General features: G+C 34.9%; 1 protein-coding gene across 8 annotated transcripts in view; it reads left to right on the top strand.

The window, feature by feature from the left end:
• The window catches only part of SESTD1 (SEC14 and spectrin domain containing 1), a 141,400-nt gene that overhangs the window by 33,905 nt on the left and 88,125 nt on the right, over positions 1-19,370 (top strand). For all 8 annotated transcript variants that reach the window (XM_082630963.1, XM_082630964.1, XM_082630959.1 and 5 more), the window contains 2 exons: positions 14,160-14,251; positions 17,308-17,416. In XM_082630963.1, coding sequence (XP_082487089.1) covers positions 14,197-14,251; positions 17,308-17,416 — 164 coding nt within the window. In that variant the 5' untranslated portion in view covers positions 14,160-14,196. The remainder of the gene's footprint in view (positions 1-14,159; positions 14,252-17,307; positions 17,417-19,370) is intronic.

Raw genomic sequence — 19,370 nt, 5'->3', positions numbered from 1 at the left:
TCACAAACCACCGAGCTGATCTCCCTGTGCTATGTAGCTTATCTTATACATAGTAGTTTGTACCTCTTAATCCCCTACCCCTATCTTGCCCCTCCTTTCTTAGGTTATCTCTTGCATACAGCATTTAATTAGGTCTTTTTTTATAAGCTGTATTAAAAAATCGTTTTCTGTTAATGACTGTTGAGCTCAATCTCAGTTTTGTCATTTTATGTTATATATATACTACTATATGCATTATGTTATATTTTTCTTTGTTTCTTTGTGATGTGCTTTCTTTGCACTTCCCTTTAAAAATTTTCTTTGGGTATTTTGGAGTTATTGTTTTTTGTTTTTGTTATAGTAGCTACTTGTGTACTTATGCCTTTTTAAAATGCCCTCTTCCTTGTTTTCTTGTTTAACTTTCTACTATCCTTTATTTTAGTTTTTAATGGTGTGCTTTGATTCTTACCTATTGCTGTTTGAACAATCAATGAGTTTATTTTGGGATCTTTTTCTCTCACCTCCCATGTTTTTAGTTGAATTATGTCTACTTTCTCTTCAAACTTAACTGCAACTTTGTTTTGCTCTTAGTTCTACAGTTAAATGTGTTAAATCCTCACCATCAGTCTTTTGCTGAGGTTTCTCAGTCACCTACTGGTAGATATATCTCAACTTTTATTAGATTCCTTAAGAAGAGCTTGTGGGCACAATTTTCCCTAAGTTGCGTATGTAAAGTTGTTTTTCTATAGCCTTGATACTGGAAGGACAGCTTGGTTCACACTTTTTTTCCTTGCTTACAGTGTGCCCTCGCTTTTTATGTCACTTTTGAGAAATCTGTTGCCAGTCTTAATTTTCTTGCCCTTATAAGTTATTTGACCCTTTTGCTCGGTTTTATTTTCCCTTTTATTTTTAAAGTCTAATAGTTTCATTAGGATATGTCTTAGAGTTTATTGTAGCAGGTCAGTTTTCCCTTCTACCTACTGGATCCTTTTAATATGTATTATTGGGCCTTTTGTTTCTGAAAAGCTTTTTTTGGATTGTAGTTTTAAATATTCTAATGTTTTGTTTTTCTTCTATGGGGACTCTAGTTACACATAATTATATCTTCTTTGTCTATCTTCCGTTTCAGAAACTTTCTATTTTTACTTCATTATCTCATTTTCATCCTCTTGGTTCTTTTACTGTTTTCTTCAGTGTCTTTTATTAAGTTTTTATTTGAATTTTTTCTTGAGCACCTTGCAATTTGGTCTTCAATTCTGATAGAATTTTATCTTTTTCATTCACCTCTTTTTTTCCAGTTCTGTTAGCTTTTGTTCGTTCTGTTTTTCATTTTTAAGTTTGTGATCCAACGTGTTTTTTCATATACCAAATTTGTATTTAAGGAGATACAATTGAGTTTGGAATGTTTATTAACGTTTTCTGCTTTGCTATCGATTTGGGGGGTATTTTTCATCAGTGTAATTGTTCTGATTTAATTTTGTAGTAGTTTTATAGAGATGAAAATTGCTCATGCCTCTGCATTTATGTGAGCAAGGCTGATGTTTTAGGGACTTATGAGAATACTAATTTAAGAGTACCCTCCTCCGTTACTGTAGCAGAGTACCTCCTGTAGCAGAGTACCTACCTTTGGTAGGTGAAAGGATTGTGTGCCTCTCAATTTGCTTCAGTGGTTGGTTGATAGATATCAATATCAAGGAAGATTCCTGGGAGCGGGGAGGATCTTAAGGATGGAGTTCAGGAAGGATGATTGTCTTATTTTTAGTCCCTTTAATTTTAAGCATTGAAGCCAGTGTAATGAGCTTAAGCTAAAATGGGATTTATTAAAAGCTGGGATTTCACCCTACACAGAATGGCAGCTGGGCCCTCTTAGGTACTAAAACCAGGGTGAGAGGTAAAGCAACCTGCTTAAGGTCACACAGCTGATAAGGGGCAGAGTTAGGATTTGACCCCAGGTCAGTCTGACTCTAGTTCTTAATTATGATACCCTTCTGCCTCTGCTTATTTTCAGGGCTTCCATAAACAGTACAGAAGTCATTAAAAATGGGAAGTGTTGCTTTGTTGCCTCCTACCTAACTGGTATGCTTTGTACTAGAAGCAGGGGCCACTTCAAGAAAGCCCTTTTAAACTTAAATCATTTTTCTGTAAAGTAAACAGTTTCTCACTTTAAAAAATTTGATTTTGTATGTAGTGTGTTCCAATAAAAAAGTAGAATTCTTTCTAATTGCTGTTGCCATAGTCTCCCTTCCAAAATATAGGATTAGTTGATGGCAGACATGATATTGCTTCAATTATTCAAAATACTTGCTGTCAAAAGCTTCTTTTTGGCTGTCCAGAGGAATCCCAAAGTTTCCTCTGTGGTTGTTTTGTGGATTCTACAGATCAGATGACCTGACAAGTGAGACTGTGGGTGCTAGGATCAGGAGCCGTCTAAATATTGCAAGAAAGAACTAGGAACTGGAAAGTATTTATAGATATTAAAATGAGAAAGTGAGGTGGAGGAGGGGCTGATGGTGAATGCTGTAATAAAAGTGAAGGTGCAATTTCAGAAAATGAAAAAAGTGTTCATTTAAATAGTGACTTTTTCCAAGTGTTGAAAATAGATAATGAAAACTCACTTAGGCTATAAATGTAGTAAAGTTAAATAAGCCATTTCTAAAAGCCAAAATTTAGAGTTGGCTCAGCATAAAGAAGGCTTTATAAAATGCCTCTCTTCATTCATGATCCCGATGGGCCAGGTCCCAAGATGTTTCAATAAAGGTCCCTGAACTATGTGTAATTTAATATTCTCCTCAGAGTAAATGCATGCTCTTTTCATAGTGCTTTGTCAAATTTAAAATTATCTGATTGTTTTTCCCTTTCTTCTTCTCCTTCTTCCTAATTATTCTGCCCAGTGGCACTTAAACGAGAAAGCTGGCAGGATTGTGAGAAGGGATTTTATTCAATGAATATTTATTGTGCATTGGTCATGTGCCAGGCTTTGTCCTGGGCAAACAAGTGGATGCATTCAAATGACTGAGCTAACACCTACTTAAGATTTCAGAAATAACTTTTTTGGCTCTGTTGACTGTATAGGTAAAACAAATTGTTATTAAATTGGAACATGCTCTTAAGTGTTAATATGTGTTACATGCAAAACCTTTGGGCTCTCTTTCTTTTCTGAGTCAAACAGTATGGTATTAATTGAGTCTTCCACCTAAGAGATCTTCCTGTCTTCTGACCAGCCACTACATCACAGTGAATGCCTGTTGTGGACATAAGCTTTTGCTTTTCTTAGTAATTTAATTTCTTATAAAAGAGTATGATATAGTGATATATAAAAGAGTATGAAAGTGAGAGGGAGACTGCTGAGAAAATGACTCCAGTTACAAAGTGAGAAAAAACTAAAGGGACAGGAAACAAAAGTCTCCAGTGCCAACACAGCGGTGAAAGCAGGGATTCTGCCTGCCTATCTGCTTCTTTTTATCTTCTGGTTATTTTGTGTGTCAGAATTGGTCTCCTCCTCCTCAGCAATTTTACGTGGGGACCAAATACTCAGATCTTTCTACATAAAGAGCTTTGGGATATGTTGGTGAATATGTGAATATTAAAAAAAATTGTATGTGGTCTGTTTCCTGTTTTTTCTTGATTTTGAAATAAAATATTGCTAAATGTAAAAAAAGTAAAGGATTGTGGCTTCCTCTTTTACAGTATTGGTATGTTTACAGACTCAGTTTTCTTAATTTAATCATGGACATTTTCAGACATACAAGAGCAGAGAGAGTAGTAAAATGAACCACTGTTCACCCATCATCTGTCTACTTTCAACAGTTGTCAGTGTGACCAATCCTATTTCATGTATGTTCCCCCTCCCCATTATTGATGCAGATCCCAGACATATTTTGTTTGTAAATATTAAAGTATCTGTCACTAAAAGATAATGTACTCTTTTTAATAAATATAACCTTACTGTCATTACATCTGAAAAATGAACAATTCTATTTGAGAGATGTTAAAGACCTTTATTATTCATATCATAATACAGGTCACTGTGTTAAGAGCATGAGAAGTAATGTCACTTAAGCCTTGGACTCAACCTTAGGTTTAAATGCCAGTTTTGCTTCTTTTTTAACTGCATGACCTTGGGCACGTTAACCTCTCCTCATCTCACTTAGCCTCAGTTTCCTTAGCTGTTACATGGTAATAACAGTAATTCTAGCCTCATAGGATAGTTGTGAGTTATAAATGAAGCAATGAACATGAAGTGATTAGGATACTGCTTTGTATATAGAACATTCTCAATAATATTAGTTATTGTTGTTATTTTATTTGGAGGTATAAGGAAATGTACAGATAACTAATTTCACATTCCACCTTTTAGTGTAGGTGATGTTTCAAAGTGATTTGCATTCAGTGATCCTCTAAGCCTTTGAGTTTTAGGGAATGCCGAAAAGTCTTAGTATTATTTTAATTCAAAGGTATATTTTACACTTTTCTCAAAAGTAAACAGTTTGTTTTAAGACATTTGATACTGTTGAAAGCAATAAATATTTAACCTTTACTTAAATCTTGGATATTTTTACGTGTGTTGGTATGAAAACTTTGAGATACCCTGAGATAAGACCATTATTTATAAATCTCCATATAGGTTAAAAATAAAAAGCAAATCTAAATGCCAGTTTACCTAAAGTGATAGTTCAGGCAACTGTGAACATAAAAGTGGTATCAGTATTATTGCTTACACTCTCCTTTCTTCCCTCTGTTTAATCCATTTAATCTTTTTTCTTATCTTACTCCATCCAGAATATACAATGTTGAAGGAAATTTGTCTTTGCAGCTGAAGTTCTTTAATAGTAGTGTGTTCTAATTATAGTGGAAGTCAGGGGATAAAATGCTCAGCGTATGCACTTCATTGTACAGACTTTCTGGAACATACTGCTTACACATCTTTAGTTTTTATTTTTTAATACTTAAAGTGCTCATCACTTTCATGCAGATTTTCCTGATTTACAAAATGAGCAATTCTGTTTTTTGTTTTTTAAATTATTTTTTGTTAGCTTTATTGAGGTAAAATTTATAGCCATAAAATTTACCCAATCTAAGTGTACAATTCAGTGATTTTTTAAAATAGATTTACAGCATCATCACCACAGTTTGATTTCACAGCATTTCCATCACCTCAAAAAAGAATCCTCTGCCCATTACCAGTCATTCCCCATACTTACCCCACCTCTAGGCAACCACTAATTTACTTTGTCTCTATAGATTTGCCTCTTTTGGATATTTCATATAAATGGAGTCATACAATTTGTGACTTTTTGTGTCTGGCTTCTTTCACTTAGCATAACGTTTCAAGGTTCATCCATGTCGTACCATGTATCTATATTTCATTCCTTTTTATTGCTAAGTAATATTCTATTATATGGATGTGCCATGTTTTGTTTATCCATTCAGAATTGATGGACATTTGGTTGTTTCCATGTCTTTAGTGTTTTGACTAATACTGATATGAACATTTGTGTGTAAGTTTTCACGGGGACATAATTGTTTTAAAAAATTATTAACATATGTAGAAATATTGGTTCTCTTTTATTCATGTGTTTTTAATTTTGATTTTATTATGTGACAATATAGTGGAGAGGAGCTCTGTGCAGGGTTTTAGGAGTCTGAGTTTCATGTTAGTACTCACGTGCTTTGTGGCCTTAGAAGGGTAAATCTATGTCTGTAGATCTGTTTCTGCTCTAGATTGAATATTTGTATCCCCCCAGAATTCATATGTTGAAAACTAATCCCCAGTTGATGGTGTTTGGATGGGGCCTTAGGAGGTGATTAGTATTGAGACCCCGGAGAGCTCCCTTGCCCTACTACCATGTAAGGACAGATGTAGAAGATGGCTCTCTGAGGACCAGGAAGTGGGTCCCTGTGTGGACCTGTGCCTTGATCTTGGACTTCCCAGCCTCCAGAACTGTGGGAAATAAATTTCTTTCATTTATAAGACACCCACTTTATGGTATTTTCATTGTAGCAGCCTGAACGGAAATGTGAGAAGTAAACTTCTGTTGTTTATAAGCCATTCAACCTATGATATTTTTATTATAACAGCCCAAATGTACTAAGACAGTTTCCTTATTAATAAAATGAAAAAGTTGAAGTAGATGATCTCCATGGTTCTAAATCCCTGGTTATAAATCTATTAATTTCTGTATGACCTTGGGCAAATTATTTAATTTCTCTGTGCCTCAGTCTTCTCATCAGAAAAAATGGGGATATTAATATAATTATATGTTGTTCTGAGGATGAAATAATATTCTTGGAACATAAAAAAATGCCAAGATATATTAAGCTATGTGTAATATGTTTGTGCTTATTTTAGTTTGTTGGAGCAAGAAGGCCTTAGTGGGAATGCTTTGGCTGTGGCCTTCGTGGAGAATCAGTGGTAGTAAGCTAGTAATTGGTGGAGGAAGGAAAATTTAGCTGCTAATAATAGGTACCATTTATTGAGTGTTTAACGTTCTGGAGTATACTAAAGACTATACATACATTAGCTCACCTAATCCTGGGTCCTGTGGGTTCGGTGATTATGCCCATAAAAGAAAGTAAAGGAATTGCCCAAACCACCTAGCTAGTAAGTGGCTGCCTCAGAGTCACACCCTGGCTCTAACTAAGACCATGATGTTTACCACTGCACCAGACTGCCTTTCAGGGAGAACAGCTCTTTGGAACAGAATCCCATGGCAGAAAGGTCTTCAGTGGGGGAGAACTTTGCTTGGGAAAGATATCTAGTATTGCTAACAATCCTTCTGAGGGATAACAGGTGCTGGTTCACAGTTTTCCATATGTCTTATATTACTTTGTTCCATGTGATTGTGATATGACATTTTAGTTACTGAACAAGTTAAAGGATTTGCAGTATGTTCAGTATTGTTTTTGTAGTTTTACCTCAAAAATACATTATAATATACATGGGCTTTTTTAATGGACTTCTAATCTGATGGAAGACAACTTTCACATGTTCCACTGGCTTCTTTCTGCTTGGGTAATGCCATAATTCCATTTTTTTTAGCAGTTTTCTGTCTCTTTAGTTAACTTAAATTTTTTAAACTTTCTTTTGTACTATATTTTTAACTTTTTTTCCAGTGTGGTGTTTGGTATATACCAAATATTCTCATTATATAAACAAAAAAACTTAATAGTGCCAAAGTCTTAATTCATGTTTTATATATACATTATTTCATTTGAACAAAAGTACTCTTTTGTATATGTGTGGTATCCAACATATAAACAATTTGGTACTAAAAATTAATTTGTATGCCAGTTATTTAGAATTAGGAACTTGATGATACATATGAACTTCTGTTCAAATCCGTTAGACTATTATATGTCTGAATTAGATTTAGTCTGAGATTAGCTCAATGAAAGGCATGTATGTCTTTGCCAAGTGTAGAGGAGGAACATTTCTTTCTAGGATAAAGGTCAGTAGAGAACAGGTTTAGTGATGACCCAGAGAAATTGTGAGATAAAGAGGAAGGGAGGAGACACCTACAGCAGGTCAAGAGAGGTTGGGATCTAGAAATAAGACCATGAGTTTGTAAAGTTATCACGTGCTTCCCCTGATAATGGAGGAAGACCTGTACCCAGGCAGGGGAACTCAGTGGACACATCCATTGCCCTGGGGAAGGAAGCGGTCCAGGCTTCTTGGAGTGCAATACTCAGATGCAGAAGCCGTGCAGGAAGAGAGCTCACCTCAGAGAGCTCTGACAGCAGGTGAAGAAGCTCTAGCTATAGGGTACTCTATAGCTGGGGATGCCAGAAATACCTTTACCTTATTGGAATTCCATCAGCCTGATTCACTTCTCTAAAGCAATATTCCTTTTTCCTTTTGCTGCCCCAGTTTTGGTGAAGGAGGATTTATCTATAAATTAACACAGACAAGAAAAGCCAAAGATTTGAAAAAGTCATGGAGTAAAGGACTTCTTGAAACTGGACCTTCAAAAATGAAAGTTTGCCGCTGCTAAGGGTTTGGTAGACTAGCTAGAGAGGTGGGGAAATCCTTAAAGAACTGACTTCCCTTTGACTTTGTAGATATTGGTGTCTGGCTCCTGTGGAGAGGGGGCAGGGCAGGGAGGGTGATGTAGGGGTAGTTGCTTATGTTGTTTTTGAAAAGGGTTTTTAAGTGGTAGGCTATCATTACCATAAGCTTTTGAATTTTTGATGTTTAAATACAGTGTAGGACTTTTCATGTCCCATTGGACCTTTAATACAGAATTTTCTTGTCTTTCAAGGTAGATTATATTTTCATAGAAACCTCAGAACTTTCTGTTTCCTTCCTCCCTCCCTCACTGAATAAACTAGGTCCTGATGCATCTGTAAAATACTTGATATTTCAGCTTTCAATTTTATTTAGAAGAATTACTGTTTTGGATAGATCTGTATTTTGATGAAAGTTAATAATTATTTTATCATTTTCATTTAAAGTCTGTCCAAAAGGATTGGTTTTCTTTCATTTAGAACTGTCAATGTTATTGTAAAACCAGATTAGTCATCATATGCCGGCACCTACAATAATAAAAAAATGACAGATATTTTCAACTGTTGATCTGCTTTACTGATATGTTTTCCTAACGTTGAATAATGTTTATTTCTGCATAATTTTATATATGGATACATAGTGTGATGAGCCCAGTTAGGTAGTAGTGAGTACCGATGTGTGCTTGTTTGATTTCATCTAGGATTGCTCTTGCTCTGTCACAATAGTTGAAGGTATTTCTAATCTGAATTTAAGGACAGCTATAATATTTCTTCTGAAAATGCAGGGCTGAGGAGCATGCATTCTGATTTTGTTCATTGCCATTATGTGTCTACATGATGTAGACTCATTAGAGATGATTTAGTTAGCCTTAGGCTATCTTAATGGGTTTTCACTGGTTGTTAAAAATGCCTCTTTGAAGAATCTAACTAAATTTTCCAAATAAACTGGTTGATTTATACTTATTGAGAGAGGAGTTCCAGTGTACCCACTCACATCATCAATTACAGTCTCTTATGAAGTGTAATTTGCCCAGTCTTGATTAAAAGGCCTGCAGTTCTCTTTTCCTGCTCCTTAAACACATCCTCTGCTGCCCTCTAATGGCTGCCCATTGGTAGCACCCATTGAGGTCCCCCTTACCATCATCATAGACCTGCCTTCCTCTGGCATCCAGTGATTTACGTAGCGGCTGGATCTGTGGGAGAGTGTCCCAGTAGAAGGAGCTGGGAGGAGCCGCTTTGAAGGAAAAGTATGCACAGGTGGTCTATGATCACACCACAAGGTGTTGACTGTCAGGTAGCTGTGATAACATTAGGTTTCCTAGGGAATGTGTTTCACTTTACTGTTGGTCTCATATGTTTGTTTATTTGTTCGTTCACTTATCCATTCATTAATCAGATTTTTTTAATCAGATATTTTTTGAATGCCAAATATATCCAGCGCCTTGCCTTGACTCGATCTAGTAGGTGCTTATTGTAGATTTGTTAAATGAGTGAATGAATGAGTAAATAAATGTAAAGATAAATAGGACTTGGTCTCTAACTACTTAGTTACCCCAGTTTTTCTCTTTTAACTCTTCAAGATCTTGAGAAAGATGTTCAAACTAGAAGATAGATACAAATATCAGTTGAAACCTAGTCTCCTTACATTTTTCAGAATTTCTCAGAATTCATCATCCCTAACGTAGGATTCTGTTTTTAGGTAGGGTTTATTTTGCACCTAGGAACGATGTTTATTTACTTTGCTGTTTCTTGCTTTTGGCTGAAAGCAACATGCAGTCATGGTTGCACATTTTCCTTTATGTTCACCAGTTTCCAAGGCACTTCACCTGCTATAAAGTCTGGCTTTCTGCCTCTTTTATGTATTATAAATTGTGACTTAAAATAGATCATTTTAAATAGCCATATATGAAATATGACATGTTTGTGTTAAGCATGTTGTGAATTGTTGAATTTTCTGCCATTTTTTGAAAAATGTGTTTTCCTTGTCACTTTCCATTGATTCATATCAGGTATATGTCTGCCACTGACTTCATTCCTTGTTTGAGAATATAATTCACTCAGATATATTTAGGTTGAATAAGCTTCTTGTGAAAAATAATGATCTATATCTACCCACTGGAGAAGAGCATGAGCAGATACCTCATGTTATTTAACATTTATTGTGGTGATGGTAGTGAATGGTGGTATTGTCTTTTGAAGGATTTTCTCTTTATTTTGTGTGTTTTGTACATTATTTTATTCTATGAACTATATAACTAGAAATTGGCAGATTTTTGTTTCTTATGGCTGCGCTAATGACTTGAAAAATGTAAAACAAATGACTTTTGCAAAACCACATTTAATTGGAACTAGTAGTACAGTAATCATTACTTTTTATTACCCATCTCTTTTATGATAACAATGAAAGAGATTGATGTAAAGGAGACTGTAGAAGGGAGGAAGATATAAAGAGTAAACATTACAGCTTTCATCTCTTGACTGCTTCACATTTTATTCATCAATTCATTTGATATTGGCCCGCACAGCCAAAAATCTATATTTCTCATTACTTTAAATTACTTTTTCATCACTTTCAAAATGTTCTTAAAAAAAAAAGGCTGTTGGATTAAAAAAAATAAGTATTTTGCCATGCTGAGGTGGTTTTGTGAAGTCATGGAAAGTTTGGAAAGAGCATCTGTGCCTCAGGAGACAGTGATGAAATGTAAGATTGCTTCTGGGTACTATAGTTTGCCAAGGTAAATCTAGACCAGAGATTGAAACTGTCTCCCTTTTGCACTTTAAGTATGTGGAGAACACAGTGGTGAAAAATTTGGCACTTGCTGGCATAAAATTGATAACCTGACTTGCAAAGCTTAGATAACACAGATATTATTCAAAGGGTTACCTGCAGCTATCATTTCTTATGCCTTAGGAATTCCAGAGGTTCTTTTTTCTTGGATACTGGTTAATTAGGTTTTATTGTGGCAAGGCTTAACCCTCAGTGTATTGATGGACATTTTCATTCAGAATAAATGGCAACAGATTGGGGGAAAAAAAAAACCTACAAAGAAGAAGCAGCGGCGCTGAGTGATTGCAGATATGACCTACCAAACTCTGAATTGCAGTTTTGCTTCCTGTACCAAGTTTCTCCATTGACTAAAAGAGAAGGCTGCTCTAGCTAAAACTTAAGCAGAAAGGGGTTCATTAGAAAGATGTATATAACTCAGAATTTATGAGAAGGATGGAGAAATAGGCTCAGAAAATAGGAAGGATACAAAGGCAGTTGAGAAGTTGTCTGAAGCATCCCATTGACAGCCTAGATCAGCAGTTCTCTTGTTACTAGGTTTCGGGGGGGGTCTGTGAGTTCAAAACTATTTTAATAATAATTCTTAGTAATGCCCCTTTCACTGTGTTGACATTTGCACCGATAATGCAAAAGCTAGAACTCCATCTTGTTCAATTGGCCAGATGTCACTGGATATTTTCAGGGCTGTTTTATTGGTAAGTTGATCATGTGACATGAGAACATCATTACTGGAACCAGATTGCCTGGGTGTGAATCCTAACTTCCCCACTTACTAGCTTTGAGATGTTGGGCCACATTTAACCTCTCTCAGCCCCATTTTACTTTTCTATCAAATGGGGTTAATAATAGTAGTTATCATAGAAATGTTGCAAGGAGTAATTAAATTAATATAAGTAAATCATTTAGAACAATGTATGCCTTGTAGTAAACACTTGGTAAATGTTAACTTGCTTAATCATCATTATCAGACTTTTACATCTGGTCTTTGACAAGCTGGTCACCAGAGAAGGGAGCCTAGCCATGAGTCTGAACTGTCTGGTTCTTGTAGTGCTGGAGAAAAAACTCATCAGGTCAAGATACTGATCTGGAAACATGAAGTGCTACTATTTTAGGTTAAACATGTAAAACATGAGCTTTTCCCTCATTCTTCCTACTAATTGTATGTTAGCCTGGGCTGATGTAGAACAAAACTGAATGAACAAATTGCAAACAAATATTCAAGGATAAAACTTGAAGAGAACATATCATATTTACTTTGACAACGTGTTTTCTTTTGTAGATATATACAAATAGTAGTGATTTTTTTAGTTGTATATACAAAAGCTGTAAAATAATATACTTCTTTAAGTAGTCTTGCTTGTGTAGTCATTATCTGACAAGTAATAAGACTACATCTTTTTTTTTCCAAGTAATCTGGGATTTTTTTCAAAAGACTACATTTTTTTCAGGGCAAGGCTGTGACTTGAGTTTTTAGCTCCAGCTGAAAGCACAGCGCTTGAAATGGGATAGGTTCATAGCAAGTATTTGCTGAATAAGTAATATAGAGTCACATTTTCTGCTCTGCTGGAAAATTATTTTCAAGAGAGTGTGCTTTCTGATTACTGTAGTTAATAACACTGTATTGCATATTTGAAAGACCTGAGAGAGTAAGTCTTAACAGTTCTCATCATAGGAAAAGAATTTTTGCAACTATTTATAGTAGTGGATGTTAACTAGATATATTGTGGTGATCATTTCACAATACATACAAGTATCAAATCATACTGTACACCTGAAACTAATATAATTTTCTATGTCAGTTATAGCTCAATAAAAAAAAGAGGAGGCTGTTTATGAAAGAGTATACTTTCACTAAATGCAATGCAATTTTATAGTGTCCTCCAAGGAACTGTCACTATATAGGATGGTACGCGGGTGTAGGAAAAGGGAAGGAGGGATAAATGTGATGGAGAATACTCTCTCAGACATGAAATTAAGTTTAGGTGGCTAATATAATTGAACCTTTGATTTTCTTGTTCTGTTTTGTTTTGAAGGTCCTGCTTTTCTTAAAATCCTGCTTTGATAATATATTGGGCTGGCCAAGCGTACAGATGCCTGCCATGCCAAAGCTCCCATTTAAAGGAAACTGTCTTGCTCTTAGCCCTTGCTGTATGAATAGTCCCATTTTGTATTTTCCGTAACCCCTGGGGGTACCTGAGTGGACACTAAAAAACTAAACCAAGATCAGTGAATTATGGCTTGGTACAAAAAGATAACTAGGTTAATCAGATTTTTCCCTGGCAAATTTAAAATATAAAATGTGGAGAGATAGAGACAGTTAACAGTGAGGACAAAAATTGAAATAGTGTATTGGGAAATAACTTGAGGTAAACATGAGGATAAGGTGAGTTATCATGTGTTATGGGGAAGCAAAAATATGAGAAGTGAGAGAAAGCCATTTAATAGTGGATCTGAAAGAATCAGATATTTGGAATTAAGCTGCATAAATAATAAGGAGAGTAATAGAATATTGCAAGTTTGATTAATTGATTCATTCCTTTATTCAACAGATAATTTATTGAGTTACTGCTATGTACCAGGCACTATTCTAGCTCAAGAGCATTGCTCCGAAAAACAGTTAAGCCAGGGATTCTCAACTAGCTGTGATTTTTGCCTGCCAGAGGATATTTGGCAGTGTCTAGAGACATTTGGTTGTCACAACTGGGAAGGGGGAATGGTATTAGTAATTCTAGTGGGTAGAGGCCAGGGATGCTGCTAAATATTCTACAGGGCATGGGACAACTTACAGAAAAAAATAAATAATCTGACTCAAAATGTCTGTAATTCTGAGACTGAGAAACCCTGCGAAAGCCATTAAGTATAGGCATACCTCAGAGATACTGCTGGCGCAGTTGCAGACTACCACAGTAAATACTGCAATAAAGCAAGTCACATGAATTGTTTGGCTTCCCAGTACAAATAAAAGTTATGTTTGTGTAATACTGTAGTCTGTTAAGTGTGCAATAACATTAGGTCTAAAAAAACAATGTACATACCTTAAATTAAAAATATTTTATTGCTAAAAAATGCTAACCATCATCTGAGCCTTCAGTGGGTTGTAACCTTTTTGCAGTGGTAACATCAAGGATAACTGATCACAGACCACCATAACAAATATAATAATAGAAGGTTTGAAATATTGCAAGAATTACCAAAATGTGACGCAGAAACACGAGATGAGCAAACGCTGGTGGAAAAATGAGCAGTAGACTTGCTCAATGCAGGGTTGCCACAAGCCTTCAATTTGTAAACAACACAGTATAGTGAAGTATAATAAAATGAGGTATGCCTGTATATATTTCATAGAGTAATTATTATCGTGTAGTTGACATTTAACTTTCTGTGTTTTCAGAAAGGAAAATTTACCGAAGGAAGTTTACTGGAGTAAAATGGAGGCCTCAGTAATATTACCCATTCTGAAGAAAAAACTAGCCTTCCTTTCAGGTATGTTTTCTTCTTAAAATTGGAAGTGTTTGATGTATAAATTTGTTTAATCTCTTTTTCTTTGATAAGTTTGGCAGAAAGGCATTTCGTTTCTCTCTGAAGGTTTTGTTTTAAAGGTATCTCTGAGATACCTTTTACTCAGAATGGATAGCGGTGCAAGCCAGCTGTCACTGTTGGTGCTTGGCAGCCAGTTTTTATTCTGTTCTGTAATTTGATTAAATGACCTCTACAAGGTAGGTGTCATGACATCTGACTTCTCATATAAAAATGAAATAATTAATACAGGCTGAGAATAATTGACTAACCAGCATCTGAAGTATTGTTTCTGAAATATAGAGTAATTCATTTTTGTGTTATCCCATCCTAGCTTTTGTCTTCCATCTTCCTATGAGGGGGAGTTATGAAATATAAATTACATGGTTTTCACTTTTTACTGCTCGAATTTGGTTATAAGGCTTGAATTTACCTTCCATTATTAACCCAAAGTCTGCATTGACTAAGAAGAGTCAAAGAGAAGCTTCGAGATATGTTACTAGTGTGAAAGCAGTGGTGACGCTGGGTATAGCAATTTTCTGGAATTTTGGACCATTGAGTAAATTTGCACATGCTTTAGGATAGGTACTGTGACCCACCTATTGACAATTATTTAAGTTATATTATCTTGCTTTTTCTCTCTCATCCTATCAGAATTGTCCTATCAGAATTGTCTTGATATTTAGGCTACTAATGTCCCTTTCAGTGTATATTGTATCTCTCTGTAAATTGGCATGTTTTTCTAGTGTACATTATAAAGGAGAAAATAAGATATTGAATTCCACCAGTAATATTAGTTCTTTATTTAATATGTGTTTTCTTTTTTAAAAAAACTTCTTCCCTTACCAGTTGACACTTAACGTTTTCTCTCTGTTTTTTTATGATATGAATGGTATTGTAGGAAACGTTCTTATTCACAGTTTGTGCATTTTGTACAAGTCCAGCAGTATAAATTCCTACAACTGGAAGTATTAAAGAGAATTTACATTTACATGTAAAGGTTTTGTCAGATTGCCCTATAAGAATATTGTGTCAATTGTTGTTTCTCCCACCAGTGTATGAAAATGCATGTTTGAAAATAGAAATAGGCCCACAGACATAGAAAACAAACTTATGGTTACCAAAAGGGAAAGAGGGGAGGGATAAATTTGGAATTTAGGATTAACAGATAAACACTACTAAATATGAAATATATAAACAACAAGGACCTACTGTATAGCACAGGGAACTATATTCAATATTTTGTAATAACCTATAATGGAAAAGAATCTGAAAGAGAATAGATATATATGTATGTGTATAACTGAATCACTTTGCTGTACATCTGAAGCACTGTAAATCAACTATACTTCAATTTAAAAAAAAGCCAGTTTGCCCATACTGTTGCCAAGAGTGGATATTACTATTTTTAAAAAATCTTTATCAGTGACATTTTTGCATTCTTATTTTACTTGTCTCTTGTCTCTCCATACCTATCTTGAAAGTCTTTTTCTTCTTGACATCTGCCTTCCTTTGCATCTACACTGGTGATTATTTTATTGTTCCTTAGTGAAAGCTGAGGGCATGAGGTTAAATGTAATCCTGTATGTTAGACCTGTGCTCTGCAGACAATTTCACAGTGGGTCAGAGTGCTGCAGTTCAGATATGAACCTTTTTGCAGTTTGGTTTAATGCAGGGCTTAGCGATTTTTGAGGAGAAAATGAGACTTCTCTGAACCCAATTCCTCTTGACTTGCTCTTGACCGTTAATTATTTCAACCAGTAATTTTCAAACTTTTTTAATAATAGAGAAAAACTTCTCAAACCAACAAAATCATTCAGCGGATACAGTTTGAAAACCATGGTTGCAGTCTATTAAAAAAAAAAAAACTGTATTCTAAACAAAACAACATTTGCAGTTGAAGTCACTATTGATTATCGATTAAGTTGAACCATTTGAAATTACCATTTATTGAGATTAAACAAAGTGGTTGACTATCAGTAATTTACATGGTTAATCTGATAAAAGATCATTTATGGTTGGTACCTTGTGAATTGCATCCATGTTATTCATAGGAATCATTTTTTTTCAATTCAGTCCTTTAAGTTTTTAGTGATAGAGATCATATAAAATTGTTTGCTTTAGTGTTTGCTGGCTTTTAAGTTTCTAAAATTGCCATAAATGTTGGTTGGATCAAAAGATGGACTTCAGTGTGAAAATCAATCATGTGGGAAGCTTTCAAAGAAGCTGTGTGTGTATAAAAGTAGTAATATTTTAATGCTTATGGAAAATCGAAGAGAACTTGAACATCCATGAAATGTAAGTGCATTCCACTTCCTGGCTTTCAGACTTCTATATCCAGGGCCCGTGCACTCTTCTCAGCTGGACAGGGCTTTCCCTTTATTGCCTCATGAGCAAAGAATGCCTGTCTGACCTTTGTGAGTTAACTCAGATCATTCCTCATCACGGAATGCTCTTTTGACTTGGTTTATAAATTCTATTCACTTTTCTTGAGTTTTAACTTTTCTATGAAGTTTTTTACATTTATTACATCTCATCATTTTCTCCATTTTCTAAATCCATTTTTATAATATTTTATATATTTTGTACAACACAGCCTAGCAAATTATCTATCATATTTCATACTGTTATTTCTTCGGACTTAAAGTTTTTCTTCCTAGGTTGATAAGAAATTTGTTATTTTACTTGCAAATGCTTACTGTGCTAGGCACACAATAGGTGTTTGATGAATTGATTACAATCAGAAGCAGACTAAATGGAAGAAATTAAACAATGAGAATTGCTATGTTTAAGTGAATATTTCATTGGTGAATTTTTTTCCTCTTATTTTTTCTAAACTTTGTATAATTTTGCTGTACTACTGTAAACATTTACAATATATAAAATAAACAGCCATTAGATTGTTTTTTACTGATGTCTGAAACTTGTAATTGTTGTAGTAACATTGGATGCAAATATATTTAATTCATTTAGTGCTTTAATATCTCTTACATGTTAAATTTATATATTTTTTTCTTTAATAGGAGGAAAGGACAGACGAAGTGGCCTCATTCTGACAATTCCATTATGCCTGGAACAGACAAATATGGATGAGCTGAGTGTCACCTTAGACTACCTACTCAGCATTCCAAGGTGACTCTAAAGGTGTCTTTTCTTAAATTTCAATATGTTTTCATTTACTTACGAATGATTCCTGCTATTGTTAAAGTATACTTTGCTATCTTATCTGCTTTTACTAGCAGTGAAATTATAATTGAAAACACAAGAATCAATAATATATGACGCCACAGCAGATAAAATAAAGACATTTTATATTCTTGATGCACTAAATGATACCGATTTCTAAAATGTATATTCTGTCAACTTTTAAGGAATGCAAAGATTGAGCATCTGTCTATATACCACGTAATTTGAGAAAACTTAGAAAAGTGAATTCAGTAGAAAGCTCTTGTATTTATGTAGCTATTTCACTAAATAGATATAAATACATCTGTATGTTTTAATATATTGAATGAAAGCTATTTGGAGTTTAAAACATATTTTTATTTTTAAAAAATGCAAAAAATGTTTATATTTTAATCCAAAGATCATTGGATTTTTAATTTTTATATTTCTTTGGTGAAGACAAAACTTAAACCTTTGTATTTGCTTGAGCCTACCCATCATTTCAGCAACAAGAACAGAAAAACCCCCTCCCCAACTTCCTTTCCCATATGTGATATTTGGGGGCTGAAGTCTGACTGTACATTAAAATCATCTGGAGATTTTTTTCCAAAATTTTAATGATTGTGGGTCCACCTCCAGAGAGTCTGATGCAATTGTTTTTGGGAGGACTGCTCATCCAATTTTTAAAAAATTCTTTAAGCTTCCCAGATAATTCTAATATGCAGTCACATTTGCAAACCCTGCAGCAAAGTGCAAGAATGAGGGCAGATTTTTTTGTGTGTGTTTGTAAAATATAGAGGTGGTAAAAGGAACAAAACTATCTTTTACATAATGCTCTTAAGCTCGAAATAGTGAATTTTAAACATTTTAGTCAGAGCAAACAATTCTTTGTATCCTTTTCCGATATTTGCATTATTGACATAATAGATTATTTCATTTTAAACCACCTTGAAGAATACAGGGTTAAAATTATGTTTTAGAACAACTGACTTTAATCACATCTGCTTCCAATATTGGTGTATAATATAATGATTCTGTTGCTGAATGTTTTTTCAATATTGGGAAAATAGAGGTCTTAAAGTGAAAATTTTCAGTCTTTTTACTTTCTGGAAAAGAAAGTTATCAGACTTCACAGTGTATTAGTACTGAATAACCTTGCTAATTCTCTGAGCTGCTGATTGCCAATCTGTATTATTCATCATTAGATAACGAACTGCTTTTTAGGTAAATGACACTAGCTAAACATATAGCTAACAAATTATGAAAAAATATTCATGGATTCTTAGATGGTTAAAAGTGTTCAGGGAACTTAGAGACCATCTGAATCAACTGCCTTATTTTACAGTTGAGGGAATTGAGACTCGGAAGTTAGTTACTTGCCCAAGATCACACAGCTAATTAGCAGTAGAGCTGGGATTAGAATCTGCAGTTCCTGACACCAATCCAGAGCTCCTCATACTTCAAATGAATAGAGTACAGTGTAGTTGCATCTTATGTGGGGTGAGGTCCTGAAGTTAGAATGTAATGCAAAAATTACTGATAGTCAAAATTACCCTTGGGGCTTCCCTGGTGGCGCAGTGGTTGAGAGTCCGCCTGCCGATGCAGGGGACACGAGTTCGTGCCCCTTTCTGGGAGGATCCCACATGCCGCGGAGCGGCTGGGCCCGGGAGCCATGGCTGCTGAGCCTGTGTGTCCAGAGCCTGTGCTCTGCAACGGGAGAGGCCACAGAAGTGAGAGGCCCGCGTACCGCAAAAAAAAAAAAAAAAAAAAATTACCCTTGAAAAATGCCTAAGGAAGAATTAGACACTTATGAACTATTTTTCCATGAACATGCTAGATTTTCTTCCAGCATTGGAACATGTCAGTCATTGAGGCTGAGTTCTGGACGACGCAGTCGGCTTGTGGTTAGGTTTGTGATAAG

The sequence above is a fragment of the Mesoplodon mirus genome (assembly GCF_964341445.2).
Source record: "Mesoplodon mirus genome assembly, chromosome: 8".
In the NCBI taxonomy this organism is placed as follows: Eukaryota; Metazoa; Chordata; class Mammalia; order Artiodactyla; family Ziphiidae; genus Mesoplodon; species Mesoplodon mirus.
This window is presented reverse-complemented; position numbering and strand designations above follow the sequence as displayed.